Source organism: Salvia splendens, chromosome 1, assembly GCF_004379255.2.
Source record: "Salvia splendens isolate huo1 chromosome 1, SspV2, whole genome shotgun sequence".
NCBI classification, from domain to species: Eukaryota; Viridiplantae; Streptophyta; class Magnoliopsida; order Lamiales; family Lamiaceae; genus Salvia; species Salvia splendens.
The window spans coordinates 38,822,502-38,850,279 of NC_056032.1; the positions used below are offsets into that span (position 1 = coordinate 38,822,502).

Sequence of the window (27,778 nt, forward strand, 5' to 3'; positions counted from 1 at the left end):
GATTTATTTGACCTAATTTGAGCGACCTTATTTTTTATCTGTAAAATAATATTGGTAGTGTAGTATATATATTTAAAATATGTGGAAAATGAGCATTTTGATTGAGCTAACTCGAGTGACGATGCTAGCATACAAATACATATTTAATGCATCATGGCCCAATAGCCCTTTTCATTTTATTCAATAACTCAGCCATATGACCAAGTAATCAATTTCATTTTGGCCCAATCCATCTCAATTAATTTATTATAAAATCTATTATGCTTACATACCCACAAAATATATTTCGTTTTCAACATGGAGTATTATATTGGTAGGCTGTGACTTGTGATGTGGAACTATTTTTTCTGTCTGTGAACATTGAACATTATCTATGATAGTCATCTATTCAATTAATGCTCTCTCAAACTTAGTTGGAGAATGGTTGGATTATATTAGTCATAACTCACTCTCATCTTTCACATGTGCAAAAACATCCAAACTTCAAGAAATACATATTTTGGGCAGATAAACTGTCAATTTCATACAGATAAACAATAGGATTTTTTTTTGATGAAATATGTACAAATGTATCACCAAAACAATACTCTATGGTGGAGTACCATTTAAAACAGCGTAGTTTTACCAATTGAAAATTTGAGGATTGATGTGTAATTTTTAAGCTTATTACAATAGATATGAGTGATAATTTTTAAGCTTATTACAATAGATAAAGTATCACTCAAGTTCAATTAATTAACCCAAATATTACCACTTCACTGCAAGATTACAGCTTCGTGTGTAGTAATTTAAGGTGTCGATCCACAGGGAAGGAAAGATTATTTAACTCTAAAACATAGAAAACCCATACTAAAGAGGATTTTAGTTTGAAGATTTTGATTAAAGATCATGTAACGACAATTACAAGAAATTAAATAAGCTAGACGAATGAAGAGAAGAAATTGTTACTCCAAACATTCACGAATAAAACATTGATTTATTCTAATGTCCAACTCTATCTTATGAATTATGGGATTATGAAATCAATTCTCGATGCTAGCACTGAACATGCTCGACAAACAATAGTTTAAGAATAGTTGAACACATATTCTATAAACTAATTTTCATTAATCTATGGATCCTACGAAAGCGCGAGACTCAAAGATCAATTACTATAAGCACAAGAAATCCATTATCAAATTATCATTTGAACAAATCTAATTGATAATTCATCACCACAAGGATCTATCCTATTCAAAGTTAAAGAGACATATGATTAGGATTATGGAACTACTACTAATGATGCACCAAAAGTAACAGATTCAAACAAGGAAATTGTGATGAAGACGATCATAAGATACAGAAGAACATAGCATAAATCACATGAATAATTTATTCGTCTACATGTTTGGAGCAACACTAAGATTTTTAGCCAATCATAATCAAACTAGGAGCATGAATGAGAGATCTGAAACCATAGAAACCAAGAAGAAATTGTTGTTGAATTGCTCGAATAAACTCCCAAGCATCAATCGGTATTATTGCTTCAAAATGATTTCTCTCCAAAGTCAACTTCTCTGACAAAACATCTCCACCAATTAATCAAAACTTAATCTCCCCCAAATTGATCAAATGGAATTCTGCCCAGATTACGTTCCTTTTCTCCAGATCTCTCTCCTCCTTACTTTTTCGCAGCCTTTTCTTCTCTCCTCTCTGTCACTGCCCTTCCCTTTTTCTTTTTCCTTCTTTTCTTTCCCCTTTTCTGACAGCCACGTCTCTTCCCCACAAAAACGCTCCCGCAAAAACTGCAATATTGCAGTTAAACAACCAAACGCCCGGCCGGACGAAATTAAAAGGGATAATCGCCCGACCGGGCGAACTGCTACTGGGGTGCATCGTGGGAAACGCCCGACCGGGCATTTTGTGTCTTGAAGAATCGCCCGACCGGGCGAACTTTCTGGACTCTCCTCATGCTTTTACGTGTTTCGCCCGACCGGGCGTTTCGAATCTCATAATCGCCCGACCGGGCGATGTTTCTCATCTCTGCATGCTTTGCCAATTTCACCCGGCGAACTTCCAGCTTCCAATCCTCCTAAACTTCAAAACAAATACAACTTGATGAGTTATAATTAACATAAAAGTGTGTAGTTTAGGGGGAAAAGTATAAGAAATATGCTACGCATCAAATACCCCCAAACTTAATCTCTTGCTCGCCCCGAGCAAGGTACATTTTAAGCACGAAAACTCACCCAAACTTCACCCGCAAAGAGATTTTCATCAAAAAGAATCATGTAAGGACGTGAGTGACAAAATCTAAACCCCCAACATTTCCAATCGAAATTTCCCACTCTCAAGAACAATCACTCATCCCCCTAGAACTTCAAGTCAAGGTGCACTTCAAAGTAGGTCCAAACATACGATCAAACAACTCAAACCGTCATCATCGACTCATCAAGCACTACTAATCACATAGACACACGGATTTCAAACCGAACTTCTTTAACTCTACCAAGTTATTTACACAACATCCACAAGCATCAACGATAAGGTCCAAGGTCTTGTTTCAAGGTTGTAATGGGGCTAGGGACGAGGTAGGATCAATATGGATAGTGAGCTCAAAGGCTACACATTTGAGTGCCAAAATCTTCCCTCCTACAACTTCCTTCCGAAGATTAACCAACGAAAAATTACAACCAAACCCACACTCCCCCAAACTTGAGATCTATTCCAGATGAGATTACACAAACAAACATAGAAGCTCTATCTTTATTTCATCAACTTATTCTTTTTTTTTCTGTTTTTGTAAAGACCTCGACTTTTGTGAATTTGGAGGTCGTCTTTTTTTTTTCTTAGAACTTCATTCTTTTCACCTTCTATCTAGTCTAGAAATGTCTATTCTTTACAATCCACCACCTCACACTCACAACTCAAAACACAAAGCTCAACTTGTATTTAGCACCCAAATAGTAGCAAGGTCTATTGATGAGGCTAAAATTAGGCTTATTTACGTAGCTAAGTGTTTGGCTAAGTGTTTACACAAAGAATAGAGAATTAAGCTCAAGGTGGCTTCTAGGTGATCATTTGATGGACTAGGCATGTGATCATTTGGCCATAGAGTTCATCCTAGTGCCTTATCCTCCCAAATCGTTAACACAAACGAACGCAAGCACTTCACTCGATAAAGCAAATCAATCCAACGTAATTTCCACAAGTCATGCGATTTTCACACTCTCCTCAACTCAAGAAATCGGATGTAATCACGACATGCTTTTTCAAATAGATTCATGCACCCATTCCATTCATCCTAAGCTTCAAAGATCAAGTAAAATCAAGCACGAATTCCCAACCAGAAAGCCGAAGATAAAGCATGCACCCGTCAAATACATTGATTCAAAACACCTTTATCAAATAATACACCCAATAAACATGCATCAAGCATAAAAATCATTGACAACCCCCCCAAACTTGAATGCGTCATTGTCCTCAATGCATGCATAAAAGAACAATTATAAAGTAAAGGGAAAGATAACTCCCCCAAACTTGGCATGAAATCCATAGTGCATTTGGGTGGGAGGGTGGGTGTATATCTCTTTGTGGGTGTGCTTCCTCTTAAGCTCCAACAAATGTCACATCTCCATGTTGCTCCTACAAAAAGAAACAAAACCTACAAAAAGAAACACTCAATTCAAAATAAATGTTAGAGGAAAGAATTGAGCAAACAAAACCTCCAACATAAGAAAACAAAAATAAAAAAAGAAAAATAAAAATAAAAACTTGGGTTGCCTCCTAATCAGCGCCTTTGTTTATAGTTGTTGGCTCGACCTTCTTCATCATTGATCTACACTTTTGGCTCCACCAGAGAAGCCACTTCTCTTGCCTCCATGCCACTTTCAACTCCAACATAAGCCTTCAAGCGTTGGCCATTCACCTTCCAAATAGAATCACTCTTCTGATCTCGAATGTCTACAGCACCATAGGGGTACACCTTGTGCACCACATAAGGACCCCACCATCTTGACTTGAGCTTGCCCGGAAACAGTTTGAGCCGAGAATTATATAAAAGGACCTGTTGTCCTTCATGGAAGTGACGAGGCTTGATGGCTGCATCATGTATCTTCTTAGCACGTTCCTTATAGAGATTAACGCTCTCATATGCATGAAGCCTAAATTCATCCATTTCGTTCAGGTCAAACATTCTCTTCTCGGCTGCCGCATCATAATCCAAGTTTAACTTTTGCAAAGCCCAAAAGGCTTTATGCTCAAGTTCTACCGGTAAATGACAAGCTTTTCCGAACACCAACTTATATGGCGAAGTTCCAATCGGGGTCTTATATGCCGTTCGATATGCCCACAAAGCATCATTTAACTTTTGAGCCCAATCCTTTCGAGACGGCTTCACCACTTTTTCAAGCACCCGTTTTATCTCACGATTGGAGACTTCAACTTGACCACTTGTTTGGGGATGATAAGGGGTAGCAACCTTGTGTTGGACACCATACTTCCCTAGGAGGTTTTCAAACAATTTATTGCAAAAATGAGTTCCTCCATCACTGATTATAGCTCGCGGTGTCCCAAAGCGGTTAAAGATGTAATTTTTGATAAATTTCAATACCACTTTGGCATCATTGGTTGCCGAGGCCACTGCCTCTACCCATTTGGACACATAATCAACAGCTACGAGAATGTACTGTTGCCCATTAGACTTGGGAAACGGTCCCATGAAGTCTATTCCCCAAACATCAAAGAGTTCTACCTCGTGAATGTTATTCATCGGCATTTCATTTCTCCACGAGATATTGCCGGTTCTTTGGCAACTGTCACATCTCTCTACATAGGCTTTTGCGTCCTTGAAGATCGATGGCCAATAGAATCCGGACTGAAGCACCTTAAATGCGGTTCGACGTGCTCCAAAGTGGCCGCCATACACAGAATCATGGCATGCAGACAAAATCTGAAGGTGTTCATGCTCTCCCACACACCTTCGAATCACTCCATCACTACAAATACGGAAGAGAAACGGATCTTCCCAAATATACATGCGGGTGTCACTCAAAAATTTCTTCTTTTGGTTAGATGACAACCCTTCTGGTATAATGCTCGTGACAAGGTAGTTCGCCAAATTGGCAAACCACGGCACATATGCTTCCCGAGCTTCCACTTGCAACACTTGCTCGTCGGGAAATTTCTCATTGATCCTTTTTTTTCTCTCATCTTCCGTCTCTTCCAATCCCTCTAGTCTAGACAGGTGATCAGCTACCAAATTCTCGGTCCCCTTTTTGTCTTTAATCTCCACGTCAAACTCTTGTAGTAAGAGAATCCATCTCACCAACCGAGGCTTTGCATCTTTCTTATTCATCAAATATTTGATAGCTGAATGGTCCGTGAACACTACCACCTTCGTGCCAAGTAAATATGCCCGAAACTTCTCAAAGGCATACACTACTGCTAACATTTCCTTCTCCGTCGTGGTGTAATTCAATTGAGCTTCATTGAGTACTTTGCTAGCATAGTAAACGGCATGTAGGACCTTGTCTTTCCTTTGGCCTAAAACGGCCCCCACAGCATAGTCCGAAGCATCACACATCAACTCAAACGGCTTAGACCAATCGGGTGTGATAATGATAGGAGCTTCGACTAGTTTTTTCTTCAGCAACTCAAATGCCTCAAGGTATTTCTCATCAAAGACGAATTTGGCATCCTTCTCAAGTAAGTTGCAAAGTGGCTTTGCAATCTTTGAAAAATCTTTTATAAAACGTCGGTAGAATCCCGCATGTCCAAGGAAACTACGGATGCCCTTCACATTTGTTGGGGGAGGTAACTTCGAGATCACATCAATCTTCGCCTTATCCATCTCCAACCCCAACTCCGACACTTTGTGTCCCAACACTATGCCTTCTTTGACCATAAATTGACACTTTTCCCAATTTAGCACGAGATTTGACTCCTCACATCTTTGTAGGACCCGTCTAAGGTTTTCTAAGCAAAAGTCAAATGAGGATCCAAAGACGGAGAAATCATCCATGAAGATCTCCATGATGTCTTCATTCATATCGGAAAAAATTGCCATCATGCATCGTTGGAATGTAGCCGGTGCATTACACAAACCAAAAGGCATCCGACGGAAGGCATAAGTTCCAATAGGACATATGAATGTCGTCTTTTCCTGATCTTCCGGGGCAATTGCAATCTGATTGTACCCCGAATATCCATCTAGAAAACAGTAATGGGAATAACCCGCAATCCTATCGAGCAACTGATCTAGAAATGGCAACGGAAAATGGTCTTTTCTTGTCGCCGAGTTCAACTTCCTATAGTCCATGCAAACTCTCCATGAGTTCACCAATCGAGTTGCCAAAACTTCATTCTTCTCATTAACGGTCACAGTTATTCCCCCTTTCTTCGGTACACACTGCACCGGACTAACCCACTCACTATCGGATATGGGATAGATCATCCCATATTTCAACAACTTCTTCACCTCTTTTTCAACCACTTCTTACATGAGTGGGTTCAATCTTCTTTGTCTTTCTCTTACCGGTTTAGCTCCATCTTCCATCAAAATTTTATGCATACAAATTGCGGGGCTAATCCCTTTGATGTCAGCAATGGACCATCCTAGAGCTTTCTTGTGTGACTTCAGTAGCTCTATCAACTTCAATTCTTCTTCATCATTCAACATCGCCGATATCACAACCGGTAAAGATTCACCCTCACCAAGGAATGCGTATTTCAGATTTGTCGGGAGTGGCTTCAATTCTAGCTTTGGTGGTACTTCGATTGAAGGTTTCACATCTGCCGTGAAAGTATCCACCACACATTCATTCTCGAGACTTGGTTGATCAACTTGAGAATCTTCTATTTCATCAAAATCTACTTTAAGTGTCGAACCATAGTCTCTCTCCAAACTTCCTTTATCATACACGCTTCCTTCTATTCTTGCCGAGCAACACATCTTGTCAAAAATGCACTTGTCGAGGACATCAACTCTAAAACACGCTTTTGCATCACTGGGATGCTTCATCGCTTTCTCAACATTAATGGTCACTTGCTCACCATTAATTCTGAACGTGACTGAGTTGTCCTTTGCTCCAAGCAACACATCTCCCGTGGCGAGAAATGGTCTACCAAACAGAATTGGTACCTCTTTGTCCTCGGGCATGTCCAAGACTATGAAGTCAACGGGGATGACAAATTTGTCGACTTTGACCAAGACATTCTCTTCTATTCCAGTGGGCTTCACGATGGAATGATCAGCCAATTGTAGAGCAATGTCGATGGGCTCCATTCTGTCCTCTAATCCAATGGCTCTAGCAGTTTTTAAAGCCATCAGTGAGATCCCTGATCCTTGATCTAATAAGCATTTCGTGAAGATTGTGTTACCGATCTCACAAGGAATCACACAACTTCCCGGATCCCTCTTCTTCATTGGCATCATTCCCGAAATCAGTTGTGAGCAATTCATGCTCAAGGCCACTATCCCCTCATCTTGCAATTTCTCCTTGTTTGCCATCATATCCTTGAAAAACTTGGAGAACTTGGGGAAATTAGTGAAGAGGTCCACCAATGATACATCCACATTCACTTTCCGGATCACGTTCATCATCCACTCAAAGCTTTTCTCTTTGGGGACCCTCTTCTTCCTCTTGGTTGGATATGGTGGAGGAGGAATATGATCGGGGAAGTTGAACTTGCTTTTCGGATCTAGTGCTGGACTTGTCAACATCTTTTTCTTTGACTCCATTTCCACTATCTTCTTACCATTCTCTTCTGCTGAACACTTTCCACTTGCATCGGATTCTTCACCATGTTCCTTGCTGCCGGATGCAGCCTGTTCTTGACCATGTTGGGCCCCCTGCACCAACGCGGGACTTCCCTTACATGCCTCGTCCGCCCCTGCGTGCGAGGAATGCAAGCCTAACATCTCATCCGCCCCTGCGTGTGAGATGCCGGAAGTACCTTGGCCGTCCATTAATGGTGTTGAATCCAACTCTCTACCACTTCTCAAAGTCACTACTTTGCACTGTTCATTACTTCTCGGATTGGGCACTGTATTACTTGGGATGGTATTAGGAATCCTTGTGTGTGATGCTGTAGCAAGCTGTCCAATCTGAGTCTCGAGATTCCTCATTGTAGCCTCCATCTGTCCAAACTTTTCCACTGTTTTTTCCTTGAAATTCTCATTCTCCTTTTGACTCTTATTCATAAAAGAGAGAATCTGTCCCAACTGATCCTCGACTGATGGCTTCTTCTCATAACCCGGGGGTTGAGTATTGTTCCTCCATTGATTACCCGAGTTGTTGCTAGGACCAGCTTGATTCCAACCCGTTTGTTGAGGCCTCCAATTCTGCTGATTGTTGTATTGGTTGTCTTGGTTGAACCCTTGTCGATTGTTACCAATGTAGTTCACATCCTCCATTGGTGGTCCTTGAAGACTTGGGCACTGATCAGTATGATGCCCTCCTTGACACAATCCACATCTCATCACAGTCACAGCTTGGGGTTGAGGAGTCAGTTGAAGAGATTTAACTGCCTTTGTCATCGACGACATTTGAGTGCTAATGTCCGCCAGTTGAGCCTCAATTGCGGTAACTCTTTCCGCATCCTTTGTAGCACCAAATGTATCTCCTGCTCTATCAGCCCCTCGCCTTGGATTGTGCCAATTCCGTTGATTGTTGGCCAGCCTTTGAAACAAAGCCATCACCTCATCGTGAGTTAGATCATCTAGGTTCCCATTCGAACCTGCAGTCACCAATCCCGTGCCTTCACTGTTGAGTCCCTTGTAGAATTTCAAAAGGTCATGCCCCGGAGCTAGTCCGTGACTTGGGCATTTCCTTATCAACTCCATGAATCTCTTCCATGCCTCCGCGAAGGACTCGTCATACTTCTGTCGGAAAGAGGTGATCTCCTCTCTCAACTTCTCAATCTTCATAGGAGAATTGTATTCCAAGAGGAACAACGTCTTCAACTCTTGGAACGTTGCTATGTTGTAGCCCGGGAGTGAGTCATACCACGCTCTTGCGTTCTCCCTCAACGAGAACGGAAATAGGGCCCTCTTAATCCGATGATGCTCCACATTTGGAGGTCTATGCGAGTTTGTCAGCTCATAAAAGGCATTGAGGTGGCTCACCGGATCTTCTTCATCCCGTCCGTGGAAAAGATTTCCTCCATTCACCAAACTAATGTAGTGAGGTGGAATGTTGACGTTGTCGTTTGCATAAGCGAACTCCCCCGGGTGCTCAATTCCCGACCTAAGAGTGTCGCCAAACCGTACCACGGGTGGTGGAATCTCATTATTCTCAGCCATTGATTCACCGTCTGAATCCTGATCCCTTTCTTCTCGGTTATTTCTGAATGGACTCGAATAGTCCGGGAAGATCTCAAACTCTGAACCTCTAACCCTTCTTCTTTGATAACAGAGTAGTCCAAACGGTGGTGTACCCTGTGATCGCGTGTGCATTCACTTTTCTTTCTTTTTTTATTTATTTTTTTTTTACCTACACAACAGAAAATACACCAAACACAAGCACAATATATTTCCTATTACCGAAAGCGAGACCTCTCGACAACTTCAGGGTAAGTACTATAAAATGTGTGTGCTTAAGTGAAAAACTAGACTACCTAAACTAAGAGTTAAAAGATGTCACCTAGAAAATATACTCCTTCGTCTTCAAGTCCAGACGCGGTAGATGGCTATCACCTCCAAGAACACGAAATGAGTACCTACAAAAATAAGAGAAAGATCAAAATAAAAATAAAACAAAACACAAACTAGAAGTTAAACAATCTATTGCCCTCCCCGGCAACGGCGCCAAAACTTGATGTGTAATTTTTAGGCTTATTACAATAGATAAAGTATCACTCAAGTTCAATTAATTAACCCAAATATTACCACTTCACTGCAAGATTACAGCTTCGTGTGTAGTAATTTAAGGTGTCGATCCACAGGGAAGGAAAGATTATTTAACTCTAAAACATAGAAAACCCATACTAAAGAGGATTTTAGTTTGAAGATTTTGATTAAAGATCATGTAACGACAATTACAAGAAATTAAATAAGCTAGACGAATGAAGAGAAGAAATTGTTACTCCAAACATTCACGAATAAAACATTGATTTATTCTAATGTCCAACTCTATCTTATGAATTATGGGATTATGATATCAATTCTCGATGCTAGCACTGAACATGCTCGACAAACAATAGTTTAAGAATAGTTGAACACATATTCTATAAACTAATTTTCATTAATCTATGGATCCTACGGAAGCGCGAGACTCAAAGATCAATTACTATAAGCACAAGAAATCCATTATCAAATTATCATTTGAACAAATCTAATTGATAATTCATCACCACAAGGATCTATCCTATTCAAAGTTAAAGAGACATATGATTAGGATTATGGAACTACTACTAATGATGCACCAAAAGTAATAGATTCAAACAAGGAAATTGTGATGAAGACGATCATAAGATACAGAAGAACATAGCATAAATCACATGAATAATTTATTCGTCTACATGTTTGGAGCAACACTAAGATTTTTAGCCAATCATAATCAAACTAGGAGCATGAATGAGAGATCTGAAACCATAGAAACCAAGAAGAAATTGTTGTTGAATTGCTCGAATAAACTCCCAAGCATCAATCGGTATTATTGCTTCAAAATGATTTCTCTCCAAAGTCAACTTCTCTGACAAAACGTCTCCACCAATTAATCAAAACTTAATCTCCCCCAAATTGATCAAATGGAATTCTGCCCAGATTACGTTCCTTTTCTCCAGATCTCTCTCCTCCTTACTTTTTCGCAGCCTTTTCTTCTCTCCTCTCTGTCACTGCCCTTCCCTTTTTCTTTTTCCTTCTTTTCTATCCCCTTTTCTGACAGCCACGTCTCTTCCCCACAAAAACGCTCCCGCAAAAACTGCAATATTGCAGTTAAACAACCAAACGCCCGGCCGGGCGAAATTAAAAGGGATAATCGTCCGACCGGGCGAACTGCTACTGGGGTGCATCGTGGGAAACGCCCGACCGGGCGTTTTGTGTCTTGAAGAATCGCCCGACCGGGCGAACTTTCTGGACTCTCCTCATGCTTTTACGTGTTTCGCCCGACCGGGCGTTTCGAATCTCATAATCGCCCGACCGGGCGATGTTTCTCATCTCTGCATGCTTTGCCAATTTCACCCGGCGAACTTCCAGCTTCCAATCCTCCTAAACTTCAAAACAAATACAACTTGATGAGTTATAATTAACATAAAAGTGTGTAGTTTAGGGGGAAAAGTATAAGAAATATGCTACGCATCAAGGATGCCATCTTAAATAGTGCATAAATTCAACTAAAATGTGATATTGTAATTGCAACTTGCAAGGTTTTAAAGGTTATGCTATAATTATAAATTAGGCTATGCATGTCCATGTCGAGTTATATGCGGTAATTAACTCATCAATACTGTATACTAGTATTATAAATATAGTACTATGATACATGGTACACAGAAATTGTGCAAAATTAGAAATTCTTTTTGTGGTACATATGCATCTATATATCTATTCATGCATTAAATTAGTAGGGCAGGTTCAATGGAGATGGATCAAACAATTTTATTTAGGTGACAGCTGACACTGTCTAGTTTTTGGAGATTTCACAAAAGGACTACTGTTTTAGGCCAATAATGCGACACCATAATTTAACTTGACTATTACGAGGGATTTATGTCACAAAAGTTTATAATTATCTGGAGCAATTGTATACATCTAGAGCAAGGGATATAATTATATTCTCAATATTTTTATAGCATTGTAAAATTATTGATCACTCACTATATAAATCAAATCCAGCATCCTTAATTTTTAATTCAAAAGTATATTATCTACAATCCATATATCATCAAATATACATACTTCATAGTCTTGAGGGAATTAGACAAAGGGTGAGAGAGGAAAAGAAGGAAACGATTATAAAGAAAGTCTTTGTTGGGCTATGTTGTTTGGTGGTGGGCAATCGACGACGATGCCATAGCAAATGCTCTAACGCGATGTGTTATATGAAGTAATTATTTGTGGCCCTTTCAAATAAAAATTATGGATAGTCACTTTTTCATAATTGTAAAATTGATTGAACTTGAACTTGAATTTGAATTTAAATTCAATTACATACCGGTACCATTTTCACCATTGATTGTTGTAAAAAAAGTTTTGATACGTATTGAATGGATAAAGAGGGGTTGAAGAAGTTAGGCTTTAGTGGGGCACCTAAATGAGCTGATCATGTAGGTTGAGTGTGGCAAGAGAAAGAAAATTTGTGACTTATACCATTAAAATATATTTGTAAAATGTTCTTTCTATATTAAAAAACAGGTTTCTTGTAGACCATGGATTTCTTGTATGACCCTCCAATATTTTTTGGTATCTTTAATTTTATGGGTAATGCAAAGGATATTATAAAATATGCTCTAAAATATACTGGACTAGGGATCACATATTGACATAATTGAAAGATGTGTGTTTGGTATTTATATTAGTCTACTACTTGATGAATATGCAGCGGCACAACTCCCCCAAGTGCTAGGTACTATTAATTGTATGTACTAACAATGGAAATTTTTTCATGGATATCATCTTGACTTATATTAATTGCATTTTGTAGTTTCATCCATGACGTAAAAGTCCTAAATTGAACTGTTTACCAATTTTCAACAAATTATGTGCTGGTAGGTGTCAACTATCCAATTCAAGGTGAATTGTAGAATCCAAAGTAAGTGCTAATATCTCCTTGATGACATCTACCTAAAGTGGGGGTGGTGTTTGTGAATTCGATCACATGTTCATAATTTTTTTTATATTATTTTTAAAAATTATTTATTTATAATTTTATAAATATCACAATTTAAATAAATATACTGGATTGAAAGAGTGATAGATAAAAATTATGGGATTAGGAATAGTATGATCTGGTATATTTTAAAGCTGCTTAGTTGTATAGGTAACATACTAATATGTGTCACACCCAACTCTATATGATGTAACTACTTATAGTAAAAATAAATTCAAATTTTAAAATAAGCAATCCACGCGTCAAGTAAATAAAACACACATATTATATAAGTTCAAAAATCAACATTTATCAAGTACATATTTCAAAATATTCTAAACCGTAGTGGGACCATCTCACCACTTTATATACTACACATTTATCTACATGCAAAAATGAGGAGGAGAAGGTTGCCAAAACGCGTCAGCCGCCGAACCTGATAACACGTGCAGTTCCTACCACCCACGTCAACCAAAAACTTCACTAATATCTTATTCCTGAAATATAATAGTGGTTTATATGAGCCACAACTCAGTGTACATAAACATTACCTTTAATTTCATACACAAATATTAAACACATTCTTTCACCGAAATATATCATCATAAACAATTTAATATTCATATGCATATGCCTCTCCGTTCTTTTCGTTATTCTGTGACAGATCAAGCCCGGTATCTGCCCGGGATTTCCATTGTATACGACCTGCAGGTCCCTTTTAATTATTTGACCTTTCCACGAAGGTCCCTATTTTATTTGACCTTTTCACGAAGGCCCCTCTTTGCATTTTGACCTTTCCACGAAGGTCCCTCTTTGCATATTTTCTTTGATCCGTAGGTCCATTATCATTGAATATGACCCGTAGGTCTATTTCCATTACCATTGATATCAGACTCAGGGCAAGATTGTCACATATCCTCTTCAATCCCATGATTCAAGAAATTCTAATGCCATATAAAAACATATAAAAAGCACCACTCACATATCTATTGCACCAACCACATATCCATATCATATTTCATCATCAATATCAAATAACACATAACCATTTTAGTTTCACGTCATATAATTCAAATATTCACTCCAATTTAACACATAGCAATCAATCACATAAAATATGTAAAATTAAAAGTGTGATTTATACACACCTTTACGATAAGTAATCTAGTCGGGAACTTGTTCCTGCTTCTCGCTCCACAACACGTGATGCTATATAATGAACACAAATTTAATTTATGATTAAGAGTCAAAATTAGCTATAAGCTAACTACTGGTATTCTCTACACATATGTATTCAATTATACCTTCCACTTATATATATAAATAATACGTATGATTAAAAACTAAAGTGTTTTATGTGAATTTGAGATAGAAAAAGTTCTCGCCTATTTGCCGAAAGCTATCTTCCTCTTCTCGTTCCCTTTTTTCCTTTCCCTGAACTCTCCTAAAAATCTCCCTTTATTTTTTTATATGCATAAATATGAATAATAATTTATAAACACTCACGTTGGTCACTTGCCGACTCATGCATGTAAATTTAAAAGTTTAGCTCCAAATGACATATTCTTAGTTAAATACTAGTGCTACGCGCCACTTGCATATTTAGTGACGAGGTGAAGATTACTAAAAGAAAAAAATCATTTCATATATTAAATATAAATATATAAACATAGCTTAATAATTAGGACCCTAGTCACGTTCACTTTTGTACATGTATCATATACACACTACATTTCCATGCACATATTGACATGTAATACTATATTTCCCTACACATTATTACACATGCACACACACACTTATACTTTTTCAATAATTATGTAATATACGTGTGTATATATATATATTCAAGTACCAAAATATATTTATTATTTATTATACAACTAACAATATAAATATGCAAATATAAATAAAAATATGTCAATATGCAAAAACATATTTCAGGTTAGGGATGTCACAATATGACACTTCATAAGTAATAATTGTTGTTATACTAAATTTTTGTCTTTGTTTATGATTGGTCTAAATAACTAATTATGTTTTAATTAAGAGCGAACTATACAAATGGTCCATAGATTATGCGTTTTGCACCTAAATGATACCTAAATTTTAAAAATATTGTGGGTAGTCCATGAACTAAAATGTAATCACATTTTTTATACTTTTTCACTATTGATCACAATTTTGCACCAAAAATGCCCCCCAAGCCATTAAGGGCATTTATGGACTTTCATATCTAGGTACTAGATTTGATATTTTCTTATCTCTCTCTTTAATATGATATTTTCTTATAGTTCGAGCACCTAAAATGATATTATTCATTTCACTTTTTCAATCACTTTATGCAGGATCTTCTTTCTCTCTCTTTCTCTATAACTTTTAGAAAGTAAAAAATAAAAATAAAAAATACTACTATGAAATTCTTAAATATGGAATGAAATTTAAAATTATCAATTTAATTATCAAAATAACTTGTAGCTAAATTTAATTTTGATTCTGATTCGATTATTTTTTTAATATTAAATATTAAAAAATTAGGATTAATTAAAATTTTAAAATTTAATGTTAATTAAAAAATTTTAATTTTAATATTAATAAAATAATCAAATCACAACTAAAATTGAATTTTGCTACAAATTAATTTAAATTAAATTTATAATTTTAAGTTTTATAATTAACATATTTAAGAATTTCATACTATTTTTTATTTTAATTTTTTACTTTCTAAAAATTTTAGAGAAAGAGAGAAGAAGCTCTGACATAAGGTGATTGAAAAAGTGATGTGAATAATATAGTATTAAAACTAGAAGAAAATATCATATTAGGTACTATAGAGAGAAAGAAAATATCAAATCCAATACCTAGATTTAAAATGACAAAAATGTCTTTCATGTCTTGGGGGCATTTTGAGTGTAAAATTGTGATGAATAGTGAAAAAGTATCATAAATGTGATTACACCTTAGTTCATGGACTACTTATGATATTTTTAAAGTTTAGGTACTATTTTCGTGCAAAACACCTAGTTTATGGACCATTTACGTGGTTCACTCTTTAATTAAAAATGATTTTAGAGGAGGTGGAGGGTATAGACATTAAATGTGGTTGTAAATATATAAATTTTGGCCATCAAACATTGCAGCGCTTTCTAAAAGTAATGAATTAAGAGAGCTTTAGTCCAACCAACTGACCTTGTACTTGTAATAGTGTAGGTAGAGCTGGTAATTTTCGACACGACACGATACGATAATCTGACACGAATCCGCACGAAATTATTGGGTTGGGGTCAAGTCTTATTGGATCCGTGTCCTTATCGGGTTGACCATTAAGAACCCGATAATTTGGGGTTGGGTTTGGGTCGGATACGGGTAACCCATTAAGAAATAATATTATCATTTTTATTATTATTTAAAAAAATATATATTACTTTAATTTTTTAATTTCTTATAAATTAGGTTTAAATAGTATAAAATGAATTTTAATTGTGTAAATTAGGTTAAAAATTAAGGTTTAATCGTGTAATATTAGGTTTTAATCGTGTAATATCAGGTTCGGGTTGTTATCGTGTCGTGTCAACCCATATTATATCGTGTCGATAACGGGTTCGGGTCGGGTGCGGGTCGTGTTCGGATTTGAAGGTAGCATGTCGGGTTCGTGTTCGGATTTACAGTTTCCTTAACAGGTCGGGTTCAGGTTAGGCCTTATTGGGTTGGGTCATTATCAGGTTGACCCGACAACGACTCAATCCGCACGATTTGCCAGCCCTAAGTGTATGACTATTTCAAGCATATAATAACAACCCTTAAAACCTTTGTTGATCTAAATTTCAATATACTATTGCATCAAAAAATATCAATAAACAATACTCAAAACCTCTTCTATCTAGAGGGTGAAATTAATATCACAATTTGGGGAAATTAATATACACCTTAATGAGTACTATTTATGATTACCAATCACAATTTATACTCCCTCCGTCCCTTATTATTTGACCTGGCACGGGTTTTAAGAAATACTCCATCCGTCCCACTTTAGAAGTCCCGGTTTACTATTTTTGGATGTCCCACTTTAGGAATCCCGATTGGAATATTCCATAAATAGTATTAGGCCCCACATCCACTAACATTTTTTCCACTCACATTTTATTATAAAACTAATATAAAAAAGAGGGAACATCATTTTAGGTCCACGAACTTTGCCAAAATATCATTTTTGGTCCGTGAACTTTGAAAATATCATTTTAGCTCCGTGAACTTTGAGTTAGTATCATTTGAGGTACTTTTTACTATTTCCAAGTTTTTTTGGACGAAAATACCCTCAATACCTAAAAATGTATATATTTTTAATAAATTTATCATATACTCATATTTTTTTATAAATATCTTTACAATATATTTTTGACAAATTTTCTAAATATAATTTGGCCTTAAATATTATCACTTAATTTTGTGACATGCACGTAAAATTGAAGAATTCTTCAATTTTTTATATTAATTTTTTTTAAATTGAATAAAGAACTTTTCTTTAATAATAAAAAATTGAATAAAGATCTTTTCTTGCATGTCACGAAATTAAATGATAATATTGAAGGTCAAATTATATTTAGAAAATTTATCAAAAATATATTGTAAAGATATTTATAAAAAGATCTTTATTCAATTTTTTATTATTAAAGAAAAGTTCTTTATTCAATTTTAAAAAAATATAATATAAAAAATTGAAGAATTATCCAATTTTACGTGCATGTCACAAAATTAAGTGATAATATTAAGGTCAAATTATATTTAGAAAATTTGTCAAAATATATTGTAAAGATATTTATAAAAAAAATATGGGTATATGATAAATTTATTAAAAATATATACATTTTAAGGTATTGAGGGTATTTTCGTCCAAAAAAACTTGGAAATAGTAAAAAGTACCTCAAATGATACTAACTCAAAGTTCACGGACCTAAAATGATATTTTCAAAGTTCACGAACCTAAAATGATACTTTGGCAAAGTTCGTGGACCTAAAATGATGTTCCCTCTATAAAAAAATAGGACCCACATTACATTATCTTTTTTCACCAACTTTCTTTTACATTTTTTAAAATTCGTGTCGAACTCAACTGAGACTCCTAAAGTGAGACGGATGGAGTATAATAGAAAGTGAGTTGAAAAAGTTAGTGGTATGTGGATCCTACTCTAATATATTAGTTTTATAAAAGATTGTGAATAAAAATGAGTTAGTAGAATGTAAGGTACACTACCAAAAATAGTAAAAGTGGAAGGTAACAAATATTTAGGGACGGACGAAAATGGAAATAAGTGACAAATTTTCAATAGTGATGGAGGAGTAACATACACCGATACGAGGGCATATATGTCATTTCAGAGCGCCAGCCTCATTTAAAACGCAACTTCCCTCCCCAGAAATTCACACCAACACACACTCACTCACTCATTAATATACATGCATTTGCATACATAGCATAACACATTCCCAATTCTCAACACACAAACACACAGTCACACACACAGAGATTTTGATAGAGAGAGAGAGAGAGAGAATGGCAGAAACTGCCGCCGCCGCGGCGCGCTTCCCGTCGATCGAGAAATGCGACCTCTCCGGCGCCAACCGCCAATCGATCGCGGCTGATCTCGACGGAACCCTCCTGATCTCCCGCTCCTCCTTCCCTTACTTCATGCTGGTGGCGATCGAGGCCGGTAGCCTCCTCCGCGGCCTGATCCTCCTCCTCGCCTTCCCGATCATCGCCGTCGCCTACGTCTTCGTCTCCGAAGCCCTCGCCATCCAGATGCTGATCTACATCTCCTTCTCCGGGCTCAAGGTGCGCGACATCGAGCTGGCCGCGCGGGCCGTGCTGCCGAGGTTCTACGCCACCGACGTGAGGCCGGAGAGCTACGCCGTGTTCGAGAAGTGCCAGAGGAAAGTGATAATCACGGCCAACCCGACGATCATGGTGGAGCCGTTCGTGAAGGACTATTTGGGCGGAGATAAGGTTATCGGGACGGAGATTGAGGTGGATCCGAAGACGAGGAAGGCGACTGGATTCGTGAAGAAACCGGGGGTTTTGGTCGGAAAATTGAAGAAATTGGGGGTGCTGAAGGAGTTCGGAGAGGAGAAGCCGGATATCGGAATCGGAGATCGGGAGTCTGACCACGATTTCATGTCCATTTGCAAGGTCAGTATCTATCCTTTTCCTCTACATTTTTTGCTCTAATTTTGAGTAAACACTTGAAACTGTATTCAAATTTGAATGTGTTCTTCATGTTTTTTGGTTAATGCGGTTGATTTTCTGTGTAATTATCTTAATTACCGAGTTAAACTTGGAATTTATTATGGCTTCATCCAAAAAACTGCATAGCTAACATCTTAGTTGATGCAATAAAGGACCCAAAATCACCAACGAATTTTATAGAATTTAATAACTACTACTCACTACTACTATAACTCAACGCGAAGAATAAATTTCATAGGTCAAATATCATATATTCTGAAATAATGTTGGTGAACGACCTCATCCGTATGTGGCTATTGTTTTTGGTGGGGCCAAAAAGTATGCCTCGTTAATGTTATATGAGGATCGAAGATTATAAAATTTGGTAAATTAGGAGAAAAATAGTGTTTATGGTAGTACTAGATTATTTAGAAGAATGGTCAATTAAATTTAAATTAGATATCAATGGTTCGCGAGATAGTGCTTAAGATAAATATTTCTTGATTGGGCCATACATGATTTTTTGATCCGTGGCAATCTCTTTTCTACACCGTCATCTACTTTCCAAGTCTTGCATATCTTTGGTTTCAGCGAGCATTAAATTTTACATAAGTTCTCATATAATATGCCAATAATGATAAATAAGTTGGTGGAAGTTTGTAACTTTAGAAAAAATATTAGTAATTTTTTAGTCAATAATCAATAGTACAGTAATTTTTTTATTTTATATATCTAATTTATTCAAATTCAATCAATCATATTTCTTTCTAATTTTTACGTTAAAATTTGTTGTCACTCTGTCAAGAGTCCAGTACTATTAGTAGCTGAGGAGAGAATATTTTTACATGTAAATCCAGAATAATTACACACAACTAATTAGATGTGAGTAGTCTAATAAATGTAGTGGTTGAGAATGTAGCAATATGAGTTGGACTTTGAGACCTAAAAGAGGGGGCCACAGCATTAAAACTTTACAGACTGTCAATAACCCAAAGTTTTAACGAGGCATGTGTGTAACTTTATTACTTGGAGCTGCCTAATTTAATGCGAGTAATATTTTGTCAACTACAAGCAAGTGGACAGTTGGATGTTAGGAGTCAGTTGTGACAAATATACTCTTCTGCACCTCCAATTAAATTTATGTAAAGTCAAATTTAAGAAAGTGTACAAGTTATGATAATATGGTTATGGTGAACAGGAAGGGTACATGGTGCACCCGAGCAAAATAGCGAAGCCGCTGCCGGTGGAACAGCTGAAAAGCCGGCTGATCTTCCACGATGGCCGTCTCGTGGAGCGACCGACGCCCCTGAACGCGCTGGTGACCTACATTTGGCTGCCTTTTGGGTTCGCCCTCTCCCTCGTCCGTGTCTACTTCAACCTACCACTCCCGGAGCGCATCGTGCGCTACACCTACCCAATGCTGGGGATCAACCTAGTGATCAAGGGCAACCCGCCGCCCGCGAGCTCCCCGGGGAACCTGTACGTGTGCAACCACCGCACGGCCCTGGACCCCATCGTGATTGCGATCGCGCTGGGGCGCAAGGTGTCGTGCGTGACCTACAGCGTCAGCAAACTGTCGAGGCTGCTGTCTCCGATCCCGGCGGTGGCCCTGACGCGGGACCGGGAGGCGGATGCGGCGATGATCAAGGCGCTGCTGGAGAAGGGGGACCTGGTGGTGTGCCCTGAGGGGACGACGTGCAGGGAGCCGTACCTGCTGCGGTTCAGCGCGCTGTTCGCGGAGCTGAGCGACCGGGTGGTGCCGGTGGCGGTGAACCTGAAGCAGAACATGTTCCACGGGACGACGGTGAGGGGGGTCAAGTTCTGGGACGCATACTTCTACTTCATGAACCCGAGGCCAACGTACGAGGTCACGTTCCTGGAGCGGCTGCCGGAGGAGATGACGTGCAAGGCCGGGGGGAAGTCGTCGATTGAGGTGGCGAACCATGTGCAGAGGATATTGGCGGATGCGCTGGGGTTTGAGTGTACTCAGCTGACTAGGAAGGATAAGTATATGCTGCTTGGTGGGAATGATGGCAAGGTGGAGTCTATGTATGCCAAGAAATGATCATATCATATGTGTATGCTTCAGCTCGATGATGTTGTCGCATGCCTAGCTATTTTAGATATTCATCTTTTACTTTACTATTCTCTGTAGCCATATCTCCTCATGCTCCTAAACTGCAGCAACTTCATATTCTTCACATTATCCAATAATATTACCTCGCCATAACTATATATATATATATATATAGCTTCCTTTTCTTTCTTCACCTAGGTTTGACGTGTTGTGTTTGGGATAAATTTGTTTTTTAACCTATATTGTTTCTGTCTACCATCCAAAGTTCATAACTAGGAGTATTATTTTGATCCTGTTGGTTGAAATTCATACATGAAATGTTGTTTTTCCATACATAATTGCCTAGACTACCACCACTCGATCAATTCCCCGTAAGTACTATATAGGTATACTCCATATATCTGACTTGCATTCCTGCAAACTTAAGATTTACTGTCTAGAATCTTAAGGAGTAATATTAAATAGAGAATATGCCATTTTACTGTCTAGATTTACTGTTTCGTATTCTGACCATTTTTTGTTTCTTCAAAAAATAATGATAAGAATAAACTGAAACCATGGTTTCTCAGCATGTTTTATCCTCAGCATAAATAAGACTTGAGCTGAACTCTGACATCATTTGAGACAATCCTGCAGCAGCTATATTCTCTTCTTTACTTAAGTTTCTTCACATGTTCTTTGACTAGATCATTGGTGGCATATGGGCTGATAAAATTGGTGGGAAGCTAGTACTCGGTTTTGGAGTTGTTTGGTGGTCTATTCTATTGCAACAATGTTCACCCCAATTGCTGCAAGAATTGGACTCCCTTGCTTACTAGTAACGCGTGCTTTTATGGGAGTTGGTGAGGTTAGCTGCTTGTGCGTTATGCGTTGACTCAATAAAAAATTTAAGGACACACAGACATGCCTATATTTAATACGAAAGATCATATCTATTATTTTACTTTCAGATATTGTTCTGCATATTTTTTGGTTTTAGCATCACTTTAAAATTGGGAATGTATATACTGATGTGAAGTCGTAGCAATTACAACTTATCACCTGTTGACTGCAACTAGTGTATTTATGTTAAATTTGTCATAATTTTGGTTATAGTTCCTGCTCTTTCTTTACTGACAGATTGCACTTTAATTACTTAAGTTGATGCACTGTGAACACATAAAAGATGTTGCACAATGATCAAAATGATTTGCTGTTTAGAAAGAACTTTATCGTAATGGTATTACAATTCTCATAGTTCCTAAAATTGCTGGATTCACATTGGCTACAAATTTAGTTCTAGTTGTACATAGGATGGATAAGGTCATAAGGATGAAATCAACCATTGTATGACATGCTTCGGGCGGCGGATATTATCAAGTTTTTCTAAATCGTTGCCTGCTTGCTATAATCACATCACTACTGTGCAAAGTGACGAATTTGATGGGTGGAGCATGATATGATGTCCAAAATATGTTTTTTTTATTAATCAGGGTGTCCCTGTAGCACCCCAGAAATTTGTGACTTTTTTTTATATTTGATGGCTTATTTTATTTTAATTAATGTGGATGTTGAATGAGATTTTCTTTTATGGAAATTGAGTCTCTATGTGTTTGAGTTAATTATGTGAAATTAGTTGTTGTGAGTTATGTGAGTTAATATGATTAAACTTTCAATGTGTGAATTAAATTAAATGGGATCATGCATAATCATTCTAGCCATTTTATTTGGAATTTTCGGCCCTCCTAATTATTGGAAATAATACTTTCTTTCTTGGATTTAATTAATTGCTTTGAGATATTTACCCAAATTAAATCCAAACTAAATCCAAACCAAATTATCCCTATGCTATTGTACATGATTTTCGACCTCTTGGCCATCCCTTGAGATTTTCGAAATCTCCTATTAATTAGGAGAGAGAATTATTTTTGTAGATTTAATTGGTATCTTGTTTATCTTTTTCCTTGAATTAAAGTCCAATTAAATCTTACCATATCTTGCCAAATCTCTCCATATGCTATGTTAATCAGGATTTGATTCTTTCTTTCCCTAAAACCTCATAATTTTCGCCCATATGCCTTTCAATTACTTGTGAGATTAATTTATTTGTTACCTATTTTGTGGGAGTCTTTTCCTATAAGAAATTACCAAATTTAAATCCTATTCCTATTTGATTTGAGGATTTAAGTATTTTTCCTTGATTTTTCCCATTATACACGCCCCTTTTTATTTCCCCACTTGGAGATGCTTGAATTATTTTGTTACCTTATTTATGAGATACTCAATATCTTTTTACCTATTTTGTGAGTATCTTTCTCTCCAAGTAAATATCAAATCAATATCTATGCCAATTAAAGGGCATAATTTTCGAAAATCCCCCCCCCCCTTCAACACATGCCTATTTTGCTAAAATTGTGGGATTTATTCATTGACCTCTATATTATTCTCCCACAATTTAATTATTTTATTTAAGTGTGGAATTAATCCTTGAGTATAAAAAAAAGAAAAGCCCTAACCTTAACCTTCAAAATACACGCCTCTTTTCCTCCCTCTCCTCCCACACGTTTTTCCCCTCTCTTCCTCTCCTTCTCCACCAATCCTTCACCAATTCCTTGTTCTTGCATCATTGTGGAGTTGGAAATTCAAGATTCATCGAAGAATCGCATCATTCGTCATTCCTACCGATTGTTTTTCAAGAGAAAGGTATACTTTGATTCATCTTTCTCCTTCTTACCATTGAATCCATGTTTCTTGATCCCCTCATGCATATAGTGAGTGTAGAAATCGTAGATCTAAAAATTAATCGGTTGGGAAGGATGTTTGCATGAGAAAATATGTGTATGTGCGTGTATGTATGTGTGTGTGTGTGTGAGTTTGTAGATGATTCATTGGTGAATGCTATGTGTAAATAGGAGAACATGGTTGTGATGTCGTTTTTGAAGCGGGAATATGTGTTGAAAGCATGAATATGTACGTGTGGATGAATGATAGACAAACCCTAGTTTGTAAATATTGAGCATGAAAACTGGGGTGTTCGGACAGTAGGTTCCGACGAGTGTTTGTGTAACGCCCCACTTTTTGAACCCTAATTTTCGAACCCTAAAGTACATGTATTTAATACTTTTGATATTGCGAGGTCCGCGAATTAATTATCGAGTAAAATTGTTGGATACCTTTCGTGACCTAATTTTGAGTTGGAATTTTGACTGGGTCAACAGTGTTGAATATGTGACGTGGCTGCTCGAATAATTGAATACGGGGATAAATTAAAGGTTTTTGGATAATCGATTAATTGTTATGAGAGCTAGAAATTATGAAATGAATTACATCGCGAATTTAAATAATTTCCTTTCCGTGAGGAATATTTATTGGACTCAATTCCATGTTGGATCCGATGAATTAAATAAATAATATGAAAGTCCAGTCCGTGATAAATAAGTTGTGTACTGCACAATTTAAAATAAAATACAATGGGCTATGGATTAAACTAAACTAATTAAAATAAAGCATCTTTGATTCCAATTTTAATTAAAGATTCTGCGCAGATTTTCCTCCTCCGTGAAAAGATATTCCTCCTCCGTAATCTACAAATAAAACACCAAATAAATTCAATTAAATAAAAAAAAATGAATCCCTCCTCCCTCAACCCACGTTGAAAACACTATCTCTCTCACCTAAAATCTCTCCCACATCTTTAACCACCTCTCCCCCTAATTTAATCACCAAATTAGTTCATTCTTCCTCATATTCACTCTCTGCAATCAAGAAACCAGACGTCCTCTTTCAACTTCTATTCAAGGTAAGCTCTACTGAATTTCTTCCTCTACTTTACATGATTTGAAATTCAGATCAACTTATTCAATTATTCCGGTCAGAAATCGAGAACTAAGGAGAGGGAGTTCCTGTTCCGTCCAGTTGCAAATCTGCAAATTTAAGGTATACACCTCTCCCACCCAAATTTCCAATGGCATACTACTGCATCCATATATATTTCCCCTACTGTTGCCACAATCTGCGATATATCTCCTAATCGAATGAATCGAAGCAAACTAAACTAAAGAAACAAGCTTTAACTCACGAAATCAAATAAAGAACTTACCCTCGGGGAGAAATCGGGGCGGAAGCGGGGGCTGACCGGAGGCAGCGTCTCCCGGCAGCGGTGGCGGCAGCACCAACGGCGGGCAGCGGCAACAGCGCTCCTCCCGGCGACGGCTGCACGACCACCAGCAGCGGCTCCTCCCGGCTGAGCAGCAGCGACGCGAATCCGGTGAGCAGCGGCCGGCGACGGTGGAAGGCGACGGTGAATCGGTGGAAGGCGACGGGAGTGAGAGCTCTAAATACTTTCATCAAGAGAGAAGAAGAAAGAGGAGGGTGAGAGGAGAGAGAGAGTGTGAGATGGGGAAGATGGGGAGTAATTCGGGCCTTGGGTAATTGGGCCTCATTAAATTAGAAGTGGGTAGAATTATTAAATTGATGGGCTCCTTTTAATTGTTGGGTTTATTTTGTGATTGGAGATATAAGGTGATGAAATAATTAAGTTTTGGGCCGATAATTAATTGGGGCGAACTATTTAAATAAATCTTTGAATTGATAATTAAATTAATTGTGGGGAATTATTTAATTAATTCCGGAATATTTCAACGAATGAATAATTATATCCTAAGTCCGAAATAAATATAGATCGAGGGGAAAATGCTTGCGATAATTTAATTACTTTTTATTAATTTTGGGAATTTTAATTCGATATCAAGAGGGAAATTACGAGGAGCCATCGGAGCGATTATTGGCGTAAGCGTCCGAATAAGCGAAAATTGAGAGAACAAGATAAAAGACTTCAAGTAGAGTGCATGCATTTTATTGATTTAATTGGAAAGTATGTTGATATATGTATTATTTAAATTCTAAAGGTGAGACTTCGCAAGGGAATCGAGATACCAAAGGGGAGGAAGTGTAGAGAATTAATCAATTGAGGTGGGCTTTCTTTAAAATAAGGACAACGTCCTAAATATTTTATCGATGGAAATGAAACTGTATTTATCATGCTATGATTTGATTTTTACGTGCCTATCTGATGTGGCTTTATGCCATTATTATATAAATCGAATTCGGGTCCTTGTAGGGCCGCAAACCCTACTTGGGCTAGTGTACACCTATGGTAGATCGTATGCTAGCGTACGGGCTGGCCGGTCTAGTGGCTTGGTTTGTGGCCACATTCCAAGTCATGTATTGGCAGATATGGTAAACGTCTATGGGAAAATGACTGATCAGTCGATGTTTGAAATGGAAATGATTTTGAGTGCCTCGGGCATTTCTAAAAGCTAAACCCCGATGGTTACTTGTGAATGGCATGATAAATTACTCTTTATTGAAAATGTTTTCGGCATGAGCCACTGGGTATTCTTAAAATACTCAGTCCTGCATGTGTTTTCCCTATGTGCAGGTTGAGCGGCGACGAGGATGTGGTGGTGTTGAGCAAGTGAATTTAAGATTTTAATGTGTCGTTGAACCTTGAGTGTCGTTGTGTCTTCACACATGACGTCACTCTCTCTCTCTTGGTCGTTTCCGCTGTGACTTTTCGTTTATTCATGTTTTATTTGGGCCGACAACTTTAATTGTTAGGATAATGGATATTTTGAGTTACTTGTTGGATAATCTCAAACTCATGATTATTTATTGGAATATTAATTGTTGGTCCAACTTGTGTTGAAACCCTAATCCTTTTCGTCCGTTTATTAAATTCTTCTAATCACGATCGCCCGTATTTATTAACCCTAAAGGGACGGTCGTGACAGTTTGGCCGACCAAACGATCTTATTTTGGCACGAATTTTTAACTGAGTGACATTTTAAGTGTCTTCTGTGTTAGGTCAAAATTTCAGCCTCTTTTGACGAAAGATGATTTTTTAACGAATTTTTCAATTGAACTGCGCAGTCTTGTCAAAATTTGTATTCTCGTCCAGTGAGTTTCGTTTTGTTTTTGACCGACCTAAAGACATGATTTTGGTGTGAAATTTTAACTAAGTAAAAATTTATGTGTCTACTGTGTGGTGACCAAATTTTAGGGTCATATGAGGTCGGATGAAATTTTAATGATTTTTACAAAACGACTGCGCTGTTCTGCCAGATTCATGTCTTGATTGAAATAGTCTTGTTGGCAAGTTTTGAATGAAATACATGATACATGTGTGAGTAAGAACTTATCATATGATGTGATTTTTTTTTTAAATTAACTTCTATATAAAGGAGGAAATAACAAGTAAACCCCTATACTATAGAAAGGAGGAAATTACAACTGATGCCAAGAGGGCTCGAACTCGGCACCTCATACATTATTGTCTAAGCTCCTTGCCGCTAGGACAAAGGCTCTGGACTTATCATATGATGTGATTATGTGTTGCATGTTGATGTATGCCAAAGGGTTCGTTTCGTGTATGATGGTGAACGTTGGGATGGGCAATATGAGAAAACGATGAAAGGAACGATAGGGTATGCATGAGTAATGTGTTGATAGAAAACTGATTGTGTTGTATTATGTGGTTATGATATTGATAAGGGTTGTTGTGCGTACGTGGGTATGAAGAGCAAGAATTTCAATAAAGTTGTGAACCGTGTTTTTAAGCAATCGAGGTGGGCTTTCTTTACTAAAACTCTTTTACGTTTCAAAATTATGATATTGGAGATATAAGAGTGGTTTAAAGTGTTATGTCATGCCATG

At 37.4% G+C, this 27,778-nt stretch overlaps 1 protein-coding gene and 1 non-coding gene across 2 annotated transcripts; both read left to right on the forward strand.

The window, feature by feature from the left end:
* The first annotated feature begins 8,789 nt into the window (after nt 1–8,789).
* On the forward strand, nt 8,790–8,896 carry LOC121758031. The gene has a single exon (XR_006041308.1). It is a non-coding gene; the product is annotated as a small nucleolar RNA R71 (small nucleolar RNA).
* Nucleotides 8,897–18,222: 9,326 nt separating this feature from the next.
* LOC121750442 (probable glycerol-3-phosphate acyltransferase 8) lies at nt 18,223–21,278 on the forward strand. The gene is made up of 2 exons (XM_042144983.1): nt 18,223–18,972; nt 20,207–21,278. The coding sequence occupies exons 1-2, from the start codon at nt 18,340–18,342 to the stop codon at nt 21,071–21,073; spliced, it is 1,500 nt and encodes a 499-aa protein (XP_042000917.1). The 5' UTR covers nt 18,223–18,339; the 3' UTR covers nt 21,074–21,278.
* Nucleotides 21,279–27,778: the final 6,500 nt, after the last annotated feature.

Excerpts from the sequence above, each read along its gene's own strand:
- LOC121750442 (XM_042144983.1), top strand. The coding sequence starts at position 18,340 with ATGGCAGAAACTGCCGCCGCCGCGGCGCGCTTCCCGTCGATCGAGAAA. Across the intron at positions 18,973-20,206 it reads ATTTCATGTCCATTTGCAAG|GAAGGGTACATGGTGCACCC; the intron begins GTCAGTATCTAT and ends TATGGTGAACAG.